The 21,995-nt window shown below is 38.0% G+C and overlaps 3 protein-coding genes across 3 annotated transcripts; all 3 read right to left on the bottom strand.

The window, feature by feature from the left end:
- Positions 1 to 1,154: 1,154 nt before the first annotated feature.
- Positions 1,155 to 6,191, bottom strand: LOC117955736 (organic solute transporter subunit alpha-like). The gene is made up of 8 exons (XM_034890416.1): positions 5,915 to 6,191; positions 5,469 to 5,620; positions 5,225 to 5,298; positions 4,142 to 4,300; positions 3,817 to 3,928; positions 3,583 to 3,729; positions 2,936 to 3,041; positions 1,155 to 2,818 (listed from the first exon to the last, which is right to left on the bottom strand). Exons 1-8 carry the CDS (start codon positions 5,991 to 5,993, stop codon positions 2,658 to 2,660), a joined length of 990 nt encoding a protein of 329 aa, XP_034746307.1. The 5' UTR covers positions 5,994 to 6,191; the 3' UTR covers positions 1,155 to 2,657.
- Positions 6,192 to 8,145: 1,954 nt separating this feature from the next.
- LOC117955735 (palmitoyltransferase ZDHHC20-like) lies at positions 8,146 to 14,384 on the bottom strand. The gene is made up of 13 exons (XM_034890415.1): positions 14,239 to 14,384; positions 12,213 to 12,239; positions 12,025 to 12,119; positions 11,726 to 11,846; positions 11,067 to 11,136; positions 10,592 to 10,624; positions 10,309 to 10,429; positions 9,559 to 9,691; positions 9,346 to 9,472; positions 9,002 to 9,088; positions 8,833 to 8,907; positions 8,656 to 8,702; positions 8,146 to 8,579 (listed from the first exon to the last, which is right to left on the bottom strand). Exons 1-11 carry the CDS (start codon positions 14,354 to 14,356, stop codon positions 8,835 to 8,837), a joined length of 1,005 nt encoding a protein of 334 aa, XP_034746306.1. The 5' UTR covers positions 14,357 to 14,384; the 3' UTR covers positions 8,146 to 8,579; positions 8,656 to 8,702; positions 8,833 to 8,834.
- Positions 14,385 to 16,099: 1,715 nt separating this feature from the next.
- Positions 16,100 to 20,537, bottom strand: LOC117955734 (choline-phosphate cytidylyltransferase B-like). Its single transcript, XM_034890414.1, has 8 exons — positions 20,236 to 20,537; positions 18,783 to 18,882; positions 18,278 to 18,394; positions 17,915 to 18,066; positions 17,723 to 17,801; positions 17,493 to 17,635; positions 17,185 to 17,373; positions 16,100 to 16,440 (listed from the first exon to the last, which is right to left on the bottom strand). The coding sequence occupies exons 1-8, from the start codon at positions 20,320 to 20,322 to the stop codon at positions 16,219 to 16,221; spliced, it is 1,089 nt and encodes a 362-aa protein (XP_034746305.1). The 5' UTR covers positions 20,323 to 20,537; the 3' UTR covers positions 16,100 to 16,218.
- Between the last annotated feature and the right edge of the window lie 1,458 nt (positions 20,538 to 21,995).

Genomic DNA, 21,995 nt, shown 5'->3' with positions numbered 1-21,995 from the left:
TGCCAATGTTATTATTTCTAAATGTTAATTTGAGCATTGTTTAGAATTCTAGCATTCAGTAAAAAGGAGATGTGATTTTTGGAAAACGTCAAATTCAATCCTGCAATTGACACAGTGCTCAAGCCATCGTTTATTTTCATACATCTTTTCAGGTGATTGATAGGAACATTGTTAAGGAATCTTATGAACCAGTCAATGGAAATAAATACCATGTACAAATTACTTTAAGGATTCCTTGTGAAATAACAGTAAAACTAATGCTATGTTTTATATATTGTTTATAGAAATGCAATGATTTTGTTCTGGTTGCACTAAAAAGGTTGCACTAAAAACAAATAATCAACATAAATTAATCATGTGAGTTAAGGAGAGGCGACTGGTTTTGGGGTGGAATGAGCACGGTCTCTTGTGGTTGCCTAAGAAACAACACGTGGCACAGTTTGACTGTAGATGGCTGTTAAGTGCACGGAGTCTGAAAATAAAGCTGCTGTCTCATCCGCATGCATTCCTTGTCCCACAAGAGTCTGTGGAAGTAGGTCAGCAATCATAGAACAAATCTGGCTGTTTTTCAGGCTGTGTTAAGACCGTAGACTGTATATATGTTTAGACCCAGGAGGAGGTTTAAGGGTAGAGTCACACTGATACTCAGTTGAAAAGGATAACGAACAATGATTAGCTTTCCTTCATTAATTCATTAGTAAAAAGTATGTCTGTTTTTTTCTGTCCAAATACATTATTGCAGAACCCACTAAAATCCAATTGAAACCAATTAAAAAATGTACAGTGTACAAACACTTCCCTGTGCATGCTGCTTGGTAAACAATAGCGAGATCATTTTTTATCAAATACACGTTGGTGCTTACCACTGCTTACTGAGTCTCAGTATAGGTTAATTTGATATAAGCAACCTTGGTACTGTAATGAGTGTGCGTGCACACACACACACACACAAACACACACACACACAAAACAGAATACTTCTTAGTTTGTAAGCATTTACTACTAACTTTAGTACAAGAAAATACTGTACATCAGATGTTAATCTAGGTCTCATTTAAACATTCACACACATGACCTTACCACAAATAAATAGGTGTTTTCATGGGCAAATCGAAAATTGTTGTCCTTAGCACACAGATATTTATAACCCCCAATGTCTTTAATATTGGTAAAACTGGTAAAGCTGAAGGAATAGTTTGCCATTTTGATAAATATTCATATTGATTTCTTGCAGAGACGTAGATGAGAGATTGATACCACTCTCACATCTGTATGGTAAATATTATATGAGATGCATTAGCAAGACTCCAGTCATTTTGCAAGCACAGAAAAGGTCCTGCACATAACCCCCTGCCAAGATAAGAAAATTGACAGCTTCATATTTGCTGTAAAGACACAAGAGGGATATCAATCAAAAGAAAAAGGAAAAATGATACACTATTCCTGGGGTCAATTCACTTAAATCAGAAAAACGAAAATAAATCCTCCTTCTTCTCTTTCTTCTATCTATCACATAGTATTGGCATATTTGCACAAGTTTTGAAATTTCCATCTCTGAATTTTTGCCTCCACTCCAGTACAAGGTAAGTAAATGAAATTTAAATTTTTGGGCTGAAAACATGACAAAAAAAACACGTAAACAACTCAACCATCCAACTTTTCTTTCCAGAATCACTGTCCTATCTACTCTTGGCAACCAACAAAGCTCACTGTAGACAAGCTTCAGAGAGACTTTTCCTCAGGCAGAATTTGGGTGAAACAACCCTTTAAGTTTTGTCATTCTGCATTGTCTTTATGTTATAAATTGTTGAAAAATGGTAGGGAACCCAATGTGACAAGCCATGTGGGTTCCCTTTGCATGCCCTGTTTTATTTAATGTATCTTAAATGTATCATTGTTGCTGTTGCTTTTTGTGCGAAATAAATCAAATGAATTCCCAACCAGGGGCACTTGCCCCCAGGGGGTACTTGTACAAAAATGTTATATAAATTAGGATTTGATTAAAAGAATACGTTTACATCTTAACAGTAAATCCACTGTAAACCTAAACACTACAAGTTGCAGTTAGTTAAGAGTGTAAACACGCAAGCGAGTACAGAAATTTGAACAGTTAGCTAAAAGTAATAAATAAGTGGTAGAAATGAATGGCCAAAAGTAAGGACTAAACAGTTCAAATGATAGCTGAAAGTAGTGAAGATCATTAAAGTTGAGATAGTATTTGATAAATGGTTAAAACATTCAGCTTCATTCCAAGTAGAAGTAGCCTAGGCTAGTAGTAGTAGTACAATTGCTGACCAAACCAACCTGAATATTGATCGTTCAACAACTATGAAACCATGAACAATATCCACTTTTATATAATGAATAGTGTTACACATTTGGAACATGCATTGCAAACTGATGAAGTGAGTTCATCTGACAGGACCGTGGGGATTCCTCAGACCAAAAGGTTGGGAACCACTGACTCACAGGAAACCGATTTTGACAAAAGCCAGTGACAAAAGGGTTGAAAGTCACCAGACTAGTGACGTTCTCTTTTGTTACATTTGAGTGACAGAATGAGGTGAAATGTTATATCATATCACATTTGATGATAGATTATCTCATACTTCATAAAAAGCTGTGTTGACTTTTACTCAATTATCACGTCTCCTCTTTTAGACGTCATGCTCCACGAGAGCAGTCTGCAGGGCGACTTTAGAATTCTGGTCGTTGTCATGTGCCTCAGAGGGAAGTGTCTCATATGTACGACGGTACAAAAACCGGTTGAGCAGAGTGAGGATGAACATCTCCATGATCATTATCTGTTGATTTAGCACTGCAGGACAGAGAGAGATACAGAGAGAGAGAGAGAGAGAGAGAAAGGAAAGTTTGGGTTTCAGATTAATTATTTCACCTCACATTTGAGCAACGGACACTCAGAGATGGTTCTTACTGGAGCCACGAGCTTGAGAAGAGAAGGGAGGGGCGCAGGCGATGGTTCCATCCAAGGCCACGATGTTAATGATTGATGTCTGCAGCTGACTCAGCACAAGTATTAACTAAGAAGAAAACCAATACCGGATCAGTTCCTGTACATACAATGTAAATGCAGTTAATGGTGCACTTCTTGGCATCTCTAAATATCAATATTTTTCAGCAGGAGTTTGAAATTGTGGAAACAAACGAGTAGAGTAAGTAAGTAAAGTTTATTTCTAGAGCACATTTAAAAAAAGATTAAGCTGACCAAAGTGCTGTACAAAGAAGCACCGAGGTTTGACAAACATTGAAATGTAAAAAACATACAGCCAAGGGGATATGTGTTAAAACTCTAGTTTACCGGTATATGTATGTGTGTGTGTGTGTGTGTGTGTGTGTGTGTGTGTGTGTGTGTGTGTGGTGCTTCTGTAAACTGAGACAACATTTCCTATAGACCCTGCTGCTTTTTCAGTGTATTGTTTTTTCTTTTCCTTCACTAAATAGGATAATCACACAGGAAGTAATTTTCTTTCACCAGGCTCCCACTTACTCCTTTATTTGCCATTGTACTAAAAGTTAAAAATGGATTTTACATTGTAAATGGTATTGGTTGTATAGACTCACTTGGTAGATGGCATACTTGGGTACAATTTTGAGGCTGCGTAGAAAGCTGTTAGTGTTCATGAAGATGATGGCAACAGGCCAAAGGGCGATGATGGTGAGAACGCCAATGAATGGGTTTATCCAAATGGCTGTACCAGTGATCTCTAGCTGGGAAAAAAACAAAGAACTAATTAAATTTCATGTCATTTTATTCTCAGTACAATCAGATATGTAGAAACTTTTTCAAACACTTACATCAGACAGATCAAAGTTGCCATTTGTCCACAATACTACGGCGAGGATAGAGAGCACGGTCTTTAGGATTGCATACTGAAGAGAACCCAACTTCAGGTAGAATAACAATCGCCTGAATGATCCCATCCAAAGAAAGATCCACATTAGAAATGTACACAACCACAACACATTGTGCAGTCGATATATTAAGAGTATGAATAAAAATAAAAGCAGGATCAAGTTGCCATAAACGTCTCAATTTGTTAGCAGGAAAGAACATAGGATTTAATTATTAGAGCTGGAACGGTAGCACCCAGAATGTATTTATATGAACACGTGTAAATACCGTGACATGGGCACACGGGGTAAACAGAGGCAGCAGCAGCAGCAGGGTCCTGTGGTAATCTTAAAGGGTTTACCGGAAAACCGCTTCAGAAAAACAGCGCTGCCTCCAAACTCCTCAATTATCAGAACCAAGACCTTATACATCACCACTGCAAAATAACTACACAGAGGAGAAGTGATTTAGGCCAGTTCAAAGAGAGCAGGTATGTAGTAATTCTCAAAAATCCCTCTGTGGCCAAATGACAAATTTCCTTTTCATGTATTCATTCAATTCATAAAAACACACCTCTTGACACATGAGGGCAAATAACAAACAGCCCTTGTATGTGGAGTTGAATCAGCTGTTGAATATGCTTTACTGTATGTAATGTAGAGTATATAAATCCCATAAATTTGAAAGCCTATAAAGATTTTCTGTTTTTTATTGAAGTTGAGCACATGCCGGCTCGAGATGTGGTATGGTCTTTGTGTCGGTAATGATTAATAGAATGTTTCAAATATGCTGTGACCTTAAGCTAATTCACGTAAGGTACAAAGTTGTCATGCCAACAGTTAGTATCCCATGCATGAATGGTTGCAGGGACAGAGTCTTGCAAAAGAAAACTCATTTGGATAAAATTGTACATAGGCTACTGATTTTTTTTCTTAATTGCATTAAATTATTCACAATGACAGCCTGCCTGTTACAAAGGCTTGAAAAAAGAACTGAATAAAGCTATATGGAGGAGAAAGTAACAAAGGAAGATAGTGATTTCTATTACAACCTAGAAGCTGACATTTTAAACAAGATAACAGTAGTGATGATTTCACTGCAGAGTGAGATCTAGCTTAGGGTCACAGCTGTTAGATAACAGATATGAAACTGACAAATGCTGGTCACTGGTAGTTTAAAGTTTAAAAGTAAGGACAGGAAGTAAGTGCAGATAACATAAGAGAACATTGGCAGATACAGACTCATGTCTGATTTATATATAATGTTATATATTTTGTCATATATGCGGCTATTTAGAAATATCAATGAAAGAAAGACTTTAATGTATGAGAAAATTTGTACTAATTTAGGTGGAGTTGGAAGAAAACTCACCAGTTGGACGTCATGTCTGTGATCATGACTGACCTCGGGATCCACATCCCAAAACAAGACATGGTGGCAATGACCTGAAACAGAGCAACACAAGAATGTGCAAAAATTCAGATTTCATGTAGTATTTCAAGGCGGACTTTTCCAAGATCTTAAAATGAATATAAAGTGTTTGATAATGATTATTGTCCTATTGGTTTTAGAATTGTCAGCAATTTTATAACCCCAAACGGGCCCGAACGCTTACTGGTGCTGCACCATTTATCCAAATGATGGTTGTCTTCTGGGGGTGGGGCAGCTTTTTGTAAATGTAGACACACTGCTCCAGGTACAGCAGCAGGGAGATGCCAGACATGAAGGTGAGCATGGAGTACAGACACAATCCAAACACATCTAGCTCTAATGTAAAACAGAAAAGGGATCAGATTATTTCATAGGAAAAGAGATATATTTATGAGACACACATGATCACACACAAACAGCACAACACAGATTTAGCTTGGATTAATTAAAAATAAAAAGGTGTGGGATTTTCAAAAGAGGAAAATAAAAGAAGAATAAAGCAATATCATATGGACTCTAAAACACAGCCGCATGCGTGACGCTGCTGAGTGAGCTGTTAATGTCATTAGCTCAGATTGGCTGATAAGGAACATTATCAACAAGCAGGATGTGGGAACGTGGGTCACTTACGCTTTATCACGTCGATCGCCAGCGGGGGCTCTTGTAAACAAGCTGGATCAATGGTGCTGTTGAGTTGAATTTCCTCCATGGCGTGCAGATATTCCTAATAGATGAAAGAAATCTTTTGGGTTGTTTAGTCCTTGTAGAAATGACTTAAAACCATACAACCTGATAAGTTGTAACAGAACAAGTTCTAGTTAAAAAAAAGTGTGTTTCTTATTCCATTGCAATGTCTGCTGTGCATTCTAGTAGCACATTTAACAGCAAGTGTACTTTTCCCCTTAGGTGACTTTTAAGGAGTGAAATGGTGGGATGGCACCTTAAGTTTACGAGAACACCTCCGTAAATCCTAACTGTCGCTCATTCATTCACAGACTTGAGTCACAGTAATTCAAATAATACAAAGGTCAGAGTTTTAGCTATAAGTGAGACCCATTAAGTGTGTCAGGAGAGCTGAACTTTGACAGGGTTGTTTCCTACACAGTAAATATAAAAAATTTTAAAAAGATAAAGACATTTCTTTCAAGCTCGAGCTATCAGGAACACATCAGTGCCTTCAGTCCACACTCAGCACTTCTTAATCAAACATTATTTTCTTTACATTGGTTTGTCATTAGTGTCACATCATGTCCCCCTGTTATCTGCTGAATCTGCAGGATGTGACTACTGAATCATTTTCAATTATTTACCCAAGCAGGCTGAGGTTGATAAGGTCGGACAACATGCTTGTCTGGAACATGAGGGCATTATGATCGGGTTTAAATGAAAGACAAATAAACATTTTTATTTATTTCATTAAATGTAATGTAAATGTAATAGAGATTCACCTCAAATAGTCACTAAATGCTAATTATTTGGAGAAGTACAAGAAACAGACTGCACTCTGAGAAAATGTGTGTGGTTGTCTGAGTGTTGCTGAGATTGTCATTCTAACACTACTGGATAAATTTCAGTATGACATTAAAGTAGCTGTGAAAATGTTACTAATTAAATGGATACAAAATTTAAAAAAGAAAAGCTTAATATTTATAATTAGAAAAACTTGGATAGTCTTTTATAAACAAGCTATGAAGGGTTTCCGTTATCTGTTGCATTGTTGTGGAGAAGTGAATGGCACTAAGGTCATTCACCTTTTCCCGGCTAATCTTGTCCCCAGTAATCCAGTCAGTCCTCTGTTTCACAGTCGAATAAGAATATTTAATTATTATAATTTGTTACAAATCACAGCACACCATTGTGGAAAATGACACAAACCACACCGTATGGTTACATTGCAATTATCAGAAGAATGAAGGTAAATCAACAAAAAAAAAACTAGAACTGGGGGTGCATTAAGCCAAGTTTGGTCAGTAAAGTTATTTGTTCAACTACAGTGAGATTCTATGCGTACAAGCAATCGGTCAGTAACATCTAGACGCAATTATTCAGTCAGCTGATCACACTCAGTGCATCATTTCCACTAAAATGAATAAATCGTCTTCCAGAAGCCAAGGGAGGAGCACTTACGATGACACTAGCCTAGTTTTTAATTACTGGTATAAAAAGTCAACCTTACCTAACCTGGTTCAGGCTCAAGGACACAGTGGATTGAAATGTTACTGAATGTTGTGACATCTTTTAACAGTTTTATTGGTTTAATTGCATGTGATTACTTTCAAACAAACGTTATTAAACTGTAAAATCAATAAAGACTACATACATTGTCATTAACACTAGAGACTGATCAACTTAAAAATTAATATATACTGTAGCAAAGGATTGACCATAAAAGTGAAAACGTTCTGTGAAAAAGGACAATGATCATTTAAATAACAAAATAAATATAAATACAACATAATCAATTTCAATAAAAATCAATACATTGAAAGACAATTCAATTCATTTATAAAAACACAAATAAATTACAAATATTTATAGTGCAATGAAAATGGCCATCTCATTGTGATCTATTGATTATGTGAAACAATTATTTGAAATTAGATGAAACCACCATTTTACAATAGTTAATTTGGTCCTCAAATTATGTAATTATATCACCATTATGTCTTGGCTATAGCATAACATTTGAAATGTAAAGAATAAATATCTTAAAAGTGTAAACACAAAGACCTATAAATATTACATCATGTAAACTGTAAATTCGACCTGGTACTTGACTACTGGTCTTAATAATTGCACTGTGCTTGGAGTTTACACACACACACACACACGACACACGCACGCACACACGCACGCGCTAATTATTAATGCTTGATTAATACTGACAAAAGGAGGATTCTCTAGTCGGAATGTACAACGTGATTAATCCGTGTATATGAACACAGATATGTAGACATGCATTGGCTCAAAATGGAAAAAGAAGTCCCAGGGTTTTTCAGATGCAATAATAACTGATCTGAATGTCTTTGGCTCAAAACAAAGACAAAACCTGTGAATCACCTCTGCTTCAGACCGGTGCAGTCTAAGTGCTCGCTGTACAGTTCCCTTTTACATGATAACAGTATTGTTGGGATGCTGGTTTAAAGCCCGCTGGATGAAGGATGGTCCATATAATGTACACACAAAACATGTGGCTTGAGGCTGCACTGTCAACTCAAAATGATGGTGGAGGATGGCTCCAGAGGTGCTGATGCTCCTGGCTTAAGGCATCATGATTTACTGACGTACCTGAAACCTGCAGCAACAGCCAAGTTACAAATAAACACAGCAGGACAAACCAACAAAACTTTAGAATACTCATGTTCACATACCTGCTATGGCTCACTCTCCATTCTCACCGCGACTGTCTGGCCTCCGTCTAAAAGGAAAAGAAGGGACATAAGAGATGTTCAGGAAATGTTAAAATGATTCAATTTTGTAGTATAGTATTGAAAATATGAGCCATAATACAAAAGAATGCAAAAAAAAACATGAGAAAAAGCATTAACAACTAACCACTTTGGTCTGCTGTGCGTTGTGTATTGTTACCGAGTACACAAGTGTTGGCCTCCCCATCAGCAGGGCTGTGATCAAAGACGCATTAGAGATTAACAACCAGCAATCAAAACTAAAGGGAAACCAATTCAATATTCGAAAAAAGAGAAAAACAATACTAGCCTTTTGCCATTTTGCTGGAGGACACTGTTTGCTTGCTCAGGGTCTATGTGTACCAATCTGGTAACAAAGGAATGTCCATCTCCCAGACTGATAAAAAAAATAGATCAAGTTTTAGTAAACGTGTTAGCATTGGATAAATTCAGGGTGAATTGTACTTTTGGGACAAGTATTCACTCCATTTAAAATAGCTTTAACACTAATGATAGAAATGAAGTTCATAAGTATTCTAATACAGAGCAAATCCTTGAGCACAGTTAAGACAGACAGCAGCGCTAATTATTAGCATCATTGTGATTGCTACGGTGATTGATAGCTTCGATTATATCAGATTAAAGTAGACTTACCTTGAGAAAACCGGAAATAGCCAGTACTTTCCTTGATCTCCAAACACCTCAGCTGCATTCCGGCTAAAACCCAGAGAAAACCCGTTTTTGTCTGGACCGTTTGCAAAGACAGGACCCCTAAAAGCTTCTGAAAAGGGATGTAAAAAAATATTAGTCAGTCGGTCAGTCAGTCAGTAGTGACTTTTTAAAGGATGTAACCAGCAGTATAACTACCTATAGTGGTCCTGTTCTTTACCACAAGCCACAGATGGTAGCTGAGAAGGGACAGGATGCTGATAAAGAAAAGAGCAGCCACGAAAAACAGAAACAAGATGTGGAATTTGGCATGCGTGTCAGGCAGCTGTTTCTTCGGAGGGGAAGAAAAACAACAAAAGTGTTAGTCATGTCAGTCTGCAAGAATATTTCCTGTTCTCATATCAAGGTGAAATTACCCAACAACTGTCTGCAGTAAAGTAGAAAATAATTTATAGTTATTTTGCGGTCTACATCTTGTCTTTGCACAGCATCGTATTGTACGTGTAGTACTATTTTATTTTTTTTGTAGAACACAATATACTCCTTTACTGTTGGGACTACGTGACAGAAGCCATTGTCTCATGCTAAGCAGTACGCTGAAGAGGATCTCCTGATAAGTGATCGCATGACACACTTGTGTAACACAGTGACACATTTGTAAACCAGTTGGTCGAGATCTTACAACGATATCATCACATGCATCACCACAGCCGGACTGCGCTGAATGTTATAATTTCAGAATTCATTTCATTTTTGTTCTAAATGGCAACATTTCTAGGTTTCCAAGAAAGTCAATGGTTTTTAAACCAAGGCCGATGTTTTCAGTGAAATGGGACTTAAAAGATTCTACAACCACCTTTAATAAACTGCAACCAAAATTTGCATTCACAACCACAAGAGAATGTTGATTTAAAAAAGAAGAAAAAAAGATGAAGCTTCTGTACTCACGGTCCAGAATTTGATGAAATACTGGATGACTGTAGCACAAATTACCACACAGTAGAGTGAGGCGTAGGCTAAGAACAACACAAAGAACTTGTAGTTTGAGAATCCAACACAGTTATTAACCCTGAAAGAGAACACAACAAAAACATGAGACAGAAAGTGTCTATTGCTCTATGTTTTCTTTTAGAGAAAAAAAGATGATTTGCTAACAGACAGCGGGGCATGCAAACTTCATCATGATGGAATTAAAACAGCTTAAATGAATAGTAAAAAGGAGAAAGCCTACCAGGGGCAGTGATGGTCCATTTTCAGCACACACCTTGAAGAGTGAGAATAAGTAAAACATACATCATGTTAGTACCATCTTGAAGATATTAACAATTTAGATATTTGGCTGATCCAATTACACAGAAGCACTCACAATGGAGGAGCAGGTATAGATAGAAGGGAGTACATAGTGCACACTATTTAAAAATGAAATTTCAATTTTCTTCTTATGTTGTATATTAAAAAATGGATACAAATGTTAAAAATCCCCCAAAACATTCTGTTAACCCCTAATTGTCTTAATTTTCAACAGCAACACAATTGTATTTTTCTCTTCACTTTCTGTTACCAGAAGCTACAGTTAATGTCTTACTGCAGCCAATGTTCCTGAGCATAAAATTGGAGTGAGAATCAGTTGAAACGCATCTGCCCCTTTGGGCAAAACAGTAAAAAATGAAACTGATGAACCTTAATAATACAGTGTAGACACTCACATCTCACAGGTTGAGCAGTGATGGCAGCGGTCAGGTTTGATAACCTGGCAGTGGTCGCAGTATCGAATAGCTATTTAGAGAAAATGTAAGCATAATTATTAAAGTACACTGTTGTGGAGTATGTCAGGTGGCAGATACTCAAACAAAATACAAATTCCAGGTGCATTTTTCTTTTGGTTGGAAATGTCCTGCTCTTTTACATTTTTCAACCACAACTTCTCATTAATTCTATAAGTTGAATAAAAGGTTGAATATAAATATGAGGGAACTATTTTCATAAAGTGTCTTTTGAAATGTCCCTGAGAGACCAAGTAGGTGAGAGCAAGATTGAGTAGAACAGCCAGGTGTGGCCCTTAGAGAAATAGGTGTACCTCCTAATGTATGCAGTCCAATAAACACAGTGCAGATGAGCCTGCTATGCATTAGCAGGGACCATTCTAGACTACTTTCTTTTATGAAGATATAAAGTGTTGCACTTGTAAAGGGGAAGACATAATGTAGCAACACATTTATGCAATTTCATTTGAGTCTATGATGACAATGGTAAAACAGTTACTTAAAAAGTTAAATTCCCTCTGGTGGGCTGCTTTAAAGCAACTACTGGGCATTAAAAACCGGAAGCCAACCAGTGCGTTTTGCTGCTTCGGTGAAAGCCTCACCTCCTCCGGCTGTGCGCGTGTACACGGGTAAATTCCTTGCCACTTTCTTCAGAATCTCTTGTTGCATCTCGGCTCGCTCCTCTCTCTCATACAGTTCCTTCTCTGCTCTGGGCAGAGCAAACTGACAGGAGGAGAAAAGACATGGATCAAAGAGTGCCTGATAAATAACAAGCTGTAAATGTCTATTGGACAGTCGTGGACAATCTGTACATATATTTACCAAATCTTACCTTCTAAACATGAAAACAGTAAGTATTCATGGCAAAAATCTTTATTCTCATCTTCTTTTTTTGGCTTACCGCTTTTGAGGGGCTGGCTGGTCTGGACCAGATAGTTTTCCAGTAGGACCATATAAACATGGCAAGGAAAATGTGAAAGATGACCAAATAGCTGACTGTTGAGAAAAAGAAAAAAAATTGGGTTTGCATTGGCATCTCTGGTATGATCGTTGCTATGAATGATGAGAGGAAGTGTGGGTATTACTTACTTCGTTCTGCATTATTTGGGATTGTATCTAAATAAGGAAAAGACAAAACCTATTAGTATGCAGTAGTGAAAGCCTTATACATCCCCCCACACACACACACACACACACACACACACACACACACACACACACACACACACACACACACACACACACACACACACACACACACACACACACACACACACACACACACACACACACACACACACACACACACACACACACACACACACACACACACACACACACACACACACACACACACACACACACACACACACACACACACACACACACACAATGTGGCAGCAGCCTGGCACGGCCAGCAGTGACCCACCCATAACAGAGAGCTTTGTCTGAGCAGCAGGGATGTCCCTGTCCTGACCACAGCCGCTGAGTTACGGACATAACTGTAGTATGACTGCAGTATGATCGTGGTATCAGCGGTTTCAGGCTCAAACTAACTATAAAACCTAGCATTAGTGCAGTGGGTGAAGGCATGGCATGGCATGGCATGCACAACTGATCAATATATATTTGCTAAAAAATACCATCTAGGGCTGCAACAAACAATTATTTTCTCAAATAATTGATTAGTTGTTTGGTCCATTAAATGTGAGAAAAAAGTGGAAAATGTTGATCTGTGCTTTTCAGAACCCAAATTGACGTCCTCAAATGTTTTGTTTTGTCCACAACTCCAAAGATATTCAGTTTACTTTCATAGAAAAGCAAAGAAACTGGAAAATATTCACATTAAAGAAACTTTTCATAAAGAAATGAATCAAACCACTTAATCAATTGTCAAAATAGTAGCAATTAATTTAAAAGTTGACAACCAATTTATTTATCTTTGCAAAATTAATACCATCAATACTCAAGTAAGCTGAATTGCTTTAGACCTGTTTGAGGTTGAATGGTCACATTTGATTGTGAGAGAAGAGAAGAAAACCATATCCTCCTATGCTGAATGATGAGTCTGTTTACAGTGGGGAAACTAATGATTTAATGTCTAATCTCTTTTTGTGAAACAATAACTTGTCTCTATGTCTCTGTTTGCATCTACTTAAGTTATTTACAAATGAATGACCACTGCATGTTTTTTTTGATACTAGTGTTAGGTGGTGGTGGTGGTGGTTTGGTAGCTTGCTCCTTTAACAGAAGGCCATCATTACAGCTTCCCATAGATATTGAATAATAACAATATAATATATGCTATCGTATTGTTAATTAAAGCTATCCCTCAATATGGCTGATATTGGTTAACGTCATGATTTTACAGCTGGCTCCCAAAGGTTTATCCATCGCTCAAAGAACAATTAAAAACCATTTGTACACACACACACACACACACACACACACACACACACACACACACACACACACACATATATATATATATATATATATATATATATATATATAATTATAATTTGTAAAATGTCAACTTGTGATCAAGTTAAGATATAAAATATAAACTCAAAATAAATGCATGCAATATACTGTAATGTCAACAGGAAATAAATTGGACAGCTTTATAATTAAACAAAACGGTAAAACAGTAACGTTATCATTTAAAGGAGGTTTTAAATTAGAGAGCTATTACCGTTCATTCAGTTACAATAGAGTGCATATTTAAAACAGAGATAAAAATCCAGTTAACTGGCTTTATAAATTCTAACGTTACGGTGCATTGCAAGTTGTAATGTATCTATTATCTATCTATCATGAATGAGGAAGTTATATATTGATGACTGGATAAGAAGACTGCCTTTCTCTCCCAATCTAACCGAAAATATTATATAAAGGTTATAGTTATGAAGGATATAGCATGTCAATGGTTAACCAATGAGAAACAAAAGTATAATGGAATATTGCCCTGCTGTTTACTGGTGTACAGTGTGCAGCCAGGATGAGTTTAAAGCTCACTCAAAGTAGCTTATCAAAGTTCGCTACCCAGAAACTGTTACCACATGCAGATATCTGCCCCGCGACAGCTGAACACTTCTAAAGTGAGAGTACTTACACACACAGAGCTCCACGACGTAAGCGTAATAAGACCAACCGACAACCAGGTTTATAAACAGAACAGGTACCCAGTTCAGAGCCCGTGTGCAGCACTTTAGTGCATGAGAGGGCGCCATCTTTAATCTGAGGGACAGCTGACGGTGACGTCACATTCAAGGATTTAAATATTCGAGACAAAGACGCTACAAGAGCGAGATACTTCACTGAGGCGCACCAGCCACGTGCGGCATGCGCTGGTGTGTTTGGAGCTCTCAAGCGTCCCGCGTGCACTTTGACTGTAATTGAAATGCTCGGTGGATACATTATATTCATCACACTGCTCTGACGCTGATACACAATTACAGACCAGAGTGACACCCTGTTATAAGTACTTTTAAACTTGCTAACCAATTAGCATACACAAGTCGGACATCTTGTATCTCACTATCTTTGTTTGGCTGTGTCAATAAACTCTTTCTTGAATCCTATGCTTTTATGTTTTTGTATTTGTATTAATAACATTCTGAAGAGTTAGAACAACTCAATTTAAGGTCAGTAGAGTAGTTATGTTAGTATGTTAAGGCTAAGAGTTTAGTTAAAAGCTGCACACATTGCCTATTTTGGCCACTTGGGGGCAGAGGAACGCCACAGCAAGCTGAAAACTCAACTTATGTTATATTATTATCACCGTGGAGTTATGTCAGATATGTAAGCATACAATTACCTGTAGGCTACACAATTGATGGAATCGTGTTCCTGGCTACTTGATGAATGTAAGTCAAATATTTACACTCCATTTAGTATTGTTTAGTTCTCCACCAACTCCTGGGTCTTTGGCTGCTTCTATCATCTGTCAGTGACTTTGTCCCCTGTTTGGTGCTGGGAGAGGGATATACAATTGGTTTATCAGAGCTTTATAGCTAAAACAGCTGTCTACTGCTGGAAATGAAAGCCAATTATTTGTAATACCAAAACAAAGAGCTAAAATAATAGTTTTTTACAACTACATGTAACATCTTTCACATTACAAATAGTAATTTGATCTATTTTATTGTTAAAATAACATTGATTAGAGCAGCTCAACCCAGCAATAACTGATCCTTTTGGCCACCTGGAGGCATCGGAAACAAGTTGTGAACACAACGTTGACATATCATCAACTTTTGTGTTAATATGGTGAATTATTTAGCAAACAATTGATCCTGCAGTTATGGAGCAATTTTTAGTTTTTACTTTCAGTGAATTTGCAAAACAAACAGCTAAATAATGAGCTGAAACTCGCTATAAAGATCCACGAAGCGGAGGTGAGCAGCATAGTTGGGTGATATTTCTCTCTTGGTTCATCTCTATGAGGGACCCCATTCAATTGTGTACAAGCCTGCATTCATATTATAAGAATTTGGATTATAGCCACTTTAACGAACCATTAAAGCAGCATTTGGACTGTTGAAAAGTATGTATGGCCATATTATCATTCAGAATTTGTCTAGATGTTTGTTCTGAGGATTTACATGAATTTATTGCTTCGAAATTACAAACGGTGCATTGTTCAAATGTATTAGCATCTATTTGGCCTGTCTCCTTTAGACCTATACAATCATCTTAGAATCACTTTCCCACCTCCCATATCTACAGAAAGTGTGTTTCCGTGTAGAGCATTAAAAGACAGGGATTACACGGTTGATTATCGTTCAGTCTGAAATGAAGATAACTCATTAATACTCAATTACTGATTCATGTAAGGGCATTTTGAGTATGTGTTATATACTCAACATTTCAAAGACTGACAAATGACAGAAGACAAATAACATTCAAGTATACTTTAATGTTCTATTTATTACATTTACCATCTATATTTTATTTTCAGTGAAGAAACATTATATACTGTACATTATGATATATCGCACATGAATAAACCAGTAATAAATTATTTCCTTTTAATTCATCCATTTGAATGAATAGCCTCTTTGGACACATTATGTACCGTATCATGATGAGCTCATTGTGCATGTGTGGAGGCAGCTTTAAGAGAGGAGCGTGTGGCCCTTTTGGATGAGGAGGGGGAGGAAGGAGGGGAGAGAGAGGAGGAAGAGGCAAAGGCAGAGGAGGAATCCGGAGAAACAGAGCGTCTTCTGGTGGGACTGCTGCTGGGGGAGCCACGGGGTGAAGAGTAAGGTGACAGGGCCTGGAGCATGCGCCCACTGCGCTCCTGAATCACATGCTGAACAAGGACAGAGACAGAAGAAAGTTTTACTGTGTTTTAATGTTGTGTTTTGCTGTTTGTTGTAGGCTACTCACTTTCACCCATCCTGCCATATGTATAAGTCAGGTATTTCCCCCATTACCCAGAGTGCCTTTTAGCATTGTTCACAGAATGGGAAACAACGTTATTGTGTTAGGTTAAAATCGTTTGAATTCTTAATTTCCACTGTATGAGCCAGTGGTGGTCGGATGATTTCTTGCCCTCTGCAAACTTCAGCCATTTTTGGTTGCACTGAAACTATGGAGGGACAAGTATCACATGTAAATCACAAAGAAAACAGCAAAACAAGATGATTCTGAAGCAAAAAGGTTTTCTCTATGATTTGTGGGTTGATTTTTGGACATGCATGTGGAGATGTGGAGATCAGAGATCCTGTTACTCCAATGTAAGTTGTGTTGATTCCAGGAGTGTGTGTATCCTGTCTGAGTTCAGATTTGACTGAGGGATAACTGTGATAAAGGTGTGTAAGGGACGTTCCAAATACTTTTTTTCACTTCCCCGTGTTGCTCCACTTAATGGTGCCGCAGGCAATTGCCTATGTCCTATGCTGTGACTTACTGGAGTGTCCACTGGTTGTCCGGCAACGACTAAACCAACCAAATGATATCACTTCTGATCTATCAAATTAATATTGATGTGCCACTTAACACAAACACACCTAATGTAATGTGTTTATGTGGATTAATGTCAAAGTGTAGGTACCCAGGCTCCGTCAGGTCCAAAAAGCTCCAGAAAGTTGCTGATGAATTCTCGCGACTTCTCTTCCCACTTGTGGATGAGGTCTTGGCTCTTCTCTTCTACTCTGTAGACAAAGTGTTTGGACTTTTCCTCCACCGTACGGACTGTCTCTTTCATCTTGTCCACCTGGTCCTGGAGTCGATATTTTTTCTCCTGTCGGTTAAAGACAAAGCAAGTGACCATCAGTGTATTGGTGATTTTTTTTCTGTATTGTTTGTTACAAAAAAATCCCTATTCCGCTTTTTAAATGAGATTAAATATAATACACGGACATTAATGAATCCAACGTTCAGATCTCGGGCTGTGTAGCCTCTTTGCAGGTTGCGTCGAACATAGATGTCATAGTCACGGACGATGCGAGTGATCAGGTCAGATGTGGAGATGCCTTCTGTCCTCTCAGTGGCCACGAACATCCCTGACATTTAGACATAAATGATTCTAATTCATTCACGTATTATGAGAAACGACAGGACTTACATGTATTATATTCAGTCATGTTCACCTGCTTCCTTGATGTGTTTATAAACATCCTCTGATCCAGCAGAGGTGTAAGGGATATCGTCATGGGCCACAAAGTCAATCTGTGAGTGTAACATTGCAGTTTTCAGACTGATTGAACACCAGGTATCTTTTGCTGTTGTCGCTGATTGACATTGTGAGAAGCTGTGTGTCCAGTGACTGCGTGACCTTTAACCTTATGTTTTTTGAGGAACTCTGTGGAAAGGGTCCAGGGAGCGTCCCGCACCACTTCGTCAACGTAACGGCAGTGCCTCAGGGCGTCATAACGTTCATCCTCTGTCATCACCGTGTAGCCCTTAAACTTGTGGGTGAGTTCGTCGCTGCACACTAGGGTCACAAAGACAGAGACGTAGAAGATGGAAGGAAGGGTTAATCTGTAATTACTAAACTGGGAGATTGTTAGGGATGTTGAATGTTGGTCGTTTAAAGGCTATTTTCTTCTTAGATTAGTCTTTTTATGTTTAGCTGCCTAAAGCCCATTCTTTTACACACTGTCTAACTTTTCCTTGCATCACTGGGCGTGAGATCTATCCTTTACCTCCGACTATCAGGTGTGTGTTGGGGAACACATTTTTGGCCTGCATCAAAGCTCTAGCATGCCCCGAATGGAAAAGATCAAAGATCCCATCAGCGTAGACTCGCACCGGACGATGAGCTACAAGATAGGAAATACGACAACACGTCTTTAAATAAAAACAATGACAGTTATTTACAGAGATTTAGCGATGTGGCATTTTGAAGCTGATGCCGATATCTGATGAGCCATTCAAGATCTTCATACTTTTAATCGGTTGTTAGTTCTTTAGTCAAATGGCGTGACATGTCTCTGGAGAAATTGATAATGATAAGACCAACCCTGCAATCATCCAAATAATTAGCAGTAAAACACTATTATACTGATAGTTAAATGACTTTTTGCAGCTGATATCAACTGATACCTGATAATGGCTGATGATAGTAATTCGCCCACTAGTCTTTCATTATTCCTCTCAGTTGCATGACATTGATTTGAAATGGAAACAAAAACTATTGAGAAGTGTGACCTGGTGTGCCCCTCCGTGCTTGGGCAATGGTCAACTTGTCGTGGGGAGTGTCCGATTCACAAATTGTAGACTTGGCAAAAGCAGCTGGCTCCCGCAGAGCCTGAATTCAGAGAGAGCAGAGGAGGGGGAAAAACACATGTTCAGTTTGATCAGATGCTGTATTTTCCCAATTAAGTTCATCCATCTTCAAAATAACTTATCCTGCTCAGGGTCTCATCATTAGATAGAAAGATAGATAGATAGATAGATAGATAGATAGATAGATAGATAGATAGATAGATAGATAGATAGATAGATAGATAGATAGATAGATAGATAGATAGATAGATAGATAGATGTTTATTGATCCCAAGAAAAATGGGAAATTACGGTGTTACAGCAGCAAAATCAGTCACAAAGCACAGAATATAAATATAAATGAACTACTATGAAAAATGTACATACATACAATAAACATGAAATAATAATATGAATAAAATAAAAGAACAAATATTTGAATATGTACAGGATGGGAAAACAAAAATGTGCAACTGCTTAAATGGTATGCTAAAATGTATGCTAAATGTAAATAAAGTGTCAGGAAAAGTATATATATATATATATATATAAACTAACATCACACACATGCATGCCCACACACACTTGCATTCATGCTTTAGAGGATTTGTAAAGTGTCCAGTTTACCAAACTACCCAGCCTAACCTGCGTGTGTTTTGAGTGTGGGAGGAAAAGGGTTTACTGGTAGTAGTGGCACGCTAGTTTTTTTAGGAAGACTAAATACAGCAACAGTGTTATGTCAGAATTTAGAATTAAAGCAATGCAATTTTGAAAGTGGTGTTTATAAAGTATTATAACTTTACAGGTTGTCACACCCTGGTAACAAATAACAAAACAAAAGAAGATATCATCAAAGCCAGATGTGCTTCAATGATATCTTCAAGACAGATGTGAATGATCTCAGCCCACTGAAGTAACGAGCGTCTGCATACAGTATATGGACTTTGTGCTGTGTGTTGATACATATACACAGCTTTATCTGCTGTGTTGTAAGGCATACTTTGAACTCTGATTCTACTGGAATGTCTGTGTTAAACTGTTTAATTCACCAGCTTACATTTTATTTTGAAATCATCAGTACTTAGTGAATTCTAATACGTTTTGCCATCTATGCGCTCTGTCTCTTAGTCCTTATAGTTAGCCATGATTTAGCCACTATATTGATGACATAAACATGAGTCATGGCTCACCCAGCTACTCAGTTAATTCTCCACACCCAGGCACAAGCCAAATAACAACAGGGGAAACAAATTACTTCTGTAATGTTTAAAGGCAGACACATAAATACTCAATCTATAAAACCTGACTGTTAACGTCATAAACTTGTGCCCATGTTCTTATTTCCAGTCTCTTCACTAATGGCGGCCACATTTCATATTTACAGAACTGGACGTACCCTGCGAGTGCCTCCTCTTGGGTTCTGCGGGGCCTGTTGTTGCTGGACGTTGCTGCCGCTGCCTCGGCCTCGTCTCTTTCCACCCATCCCAGATGTTCCGCTTCCTTGTGTTCTAACAACGTCACTGCAACCACCTGCTGCTCCTCTCAGCTCGCCTAGTGCACACACGGAGATTTCTAAGCCTGTGTGTGTTTTTAAGTGTACATCTCATCAGCCTGCCTGGCCGTGATGACGGGAGATTGTAGTGAGCAAAGTTCAAGCCACTCTGGCACAGGTATTTAGAAATGTAGCTTGCATTTGACATCAATGCTGAGCTTGTGAGGACTTTTGTTTTCATGTGTTAACATGGAACTTGTAGCAACAGGATGGGGAATGTTACACTTAGTAAACTCCATAAACTGTCCATGTAACAGTCCAGTTAGAAGTGAATGTGACAAATGGTCAGGTTTTGAAACATTTCTCAGGGAAGCTACAAGATTAACTTTAAAGCTAAATATATGTCCAGAGCTTTTACATTGGCAGCCTTTGGAACCAAATAGGGACATTGTGTTCCAACGTTGTCACAAGTATACCCCAGTCGCTACCCAGCTGGATATTACATAGCTGATTACAGTCTGGGTGTATCTTGAAACCAATGAAATATTGCCTTCTAAAAACAGACATTTTGGAGATACTTATGATCCCCAGAAGATGAAGCTTATTGACTTATTTGTAGCTTCATTACATTTAGGTTCAGGTTCACCCATGTGGATGATTTATAACAACTTATATTTCATCTATCACCATTATTGGGTGAAAATTTTAATTTGTCCAATATGTTATGGTTCATGAGCAAATATGTGCAAATGACGTACCCATCAGCCTCCACTACTTTGGTTTGAGTGCTAGTTAGCAGGTTAACCTTATACCTGCTAAACATCAGCATGTTAGCATTGTTGTGGCTATTAGTTATTAGGTGTTAGCTCCTGTTAGAAGGATTTTAATGCTTGTGATTTTTCAAGCATGCAGCTCTTTTCTTAGATTTCTATTACAGCATTGTAATTATGAACATGTTATTATAGGGGAGGAGAGGAGGGTTAAATATTTACTTTACTTACTAAAAAAAGCATATTTAATATTCTTGTGAGACCCTCTGTTAGACTTAGGAAAATAATGAAATAATAGATTTTTTATACAATGAGTCTCACAAGATTTGGCTGAAATAAATTATACATTTTAATTGACAAAAAGTTACTTACTAACCTTCTTTCAGCAAATCGATTGCCTAACCCTCCCCATTCTCAAGTCCCTTTCAAGCAGAAGACATTTGGTAGTGACAGATAGAAATAAATTAAAGATAATTTAGCCTACTCAACACCCATAATAAATGAAACTTCAGGACCAAGTGACATCACCAACCCCCACCATGCCTACTCATTTGTTTGTACAAAAAAAAAACACACACGCACGCGCGCGTACATGGATTTTAATGGCACGGTACAATGGCGTACTCAAACGCACGACTCAGACAAGAAATCACAGGTAAGTAGTTGTATAATGCAGGTGTGGGTACGGAAGTGGCAGGCAATAATCATGGTCCGGAACAAAGCAATGGCCGGATGACCACTGGGGAAACATCCACATTAACGCTGGAGAGAGGGACTTACGTACAGCTACAATCTGGCACAGGTAAATGGGAATGTGGACTGAAGACGCAAACAACAGGTGACATGAATTAGGGGCGGGGACGGTAATCACACGGGGGAGGGGGGGGGGGGGGG

This window comes from Etheostoma cragini, chromosome 13 (assembly GCF_013103735.1).
Source record: "Etheostoma cragini isolate CJK2018 chromosome 13, CSU_Ecrag_1.0, whole genome shotgun sequence".
Classification (NCBI taxonomy): domain Eukaryota; kingdom Metazoa; phylum Chordata; class Actinopteri; order Perciformes; family Percidae; genus Etheostoma; species Etheostoma cragini.
Note: the sequence above shows the minus strand (reverse complement) of the source record. Positions and strands in the feature narration are given on the sequence as shown.

Excerpts from the sequence above, each read along its gene's own strand:
- LOC117955736 (XM_034890416.1), bottom strand. The coding sequence starts at position 5,993 with ATGGAGGAAATTCAACTCAACAGCACCATTGATCCAGCTTGTTTACAA. Across the intron at positions 5,621-5,914 it reads GGCGATCGACGTGATAAAGC|AGCTAGATGTGTTTGGATTG; the intron begins GTAAGTGACCCA and ends GTTTTACATTAG. Across the intron at positions 5,299-5,468 it reads GGATAAATGGTGCAGCACCA|GTCATTGCCACCATGTCTTG; the intron begins GTAAGCGTTCGG and ends GCTCTGTTTCAG.
- LOC117955735 (XM_034890415.1), bottom strand. The coding sequence starts at position 14,356 with ATGGCGCCCTCTCATGCACTAAAGTGCTGCACACGGGCTCTGAACTGG. Across the intron at positions 12,120-12,212 it reads CCCAAATAATGCAGAACGAA|TCAGCTATTTGGTCATCTTT; the intron begins GTAAGTAATACC and ends TTTTCTCAACAG. Across the intron at positions 9,089-9,345 it reads CTATTTCCGGTTTTCTCAAG|TCTGGGAGATGGACATTCCT; the intron begins GTAAGTCTACTT and ends TTTTTTTATCAG.
- LOC117955734 (XM_034890414.1), bottom strand. The coding sequence starts at position 20,322 with ATGGGTGGAAAGAGACGAGGCCGAGGCAGCGGCAGCAACGTCCAGCAA. Across the intron at positions 17,636-17,722 it reads TAAACACATCAAGGAAGCAG|GGATGTTCGTGGCCACTGAG; the intron begins GTGAACATGACT and ends TCTAAATGTCAG. Across the intron at positions 16,441-17,184 it reads TTGGACCTGACGGAGCCTGG|CATGTGATTCAGGAGCGCAG; the intron begins GTACCTACACTT and ends GTCCTTGTTCAG.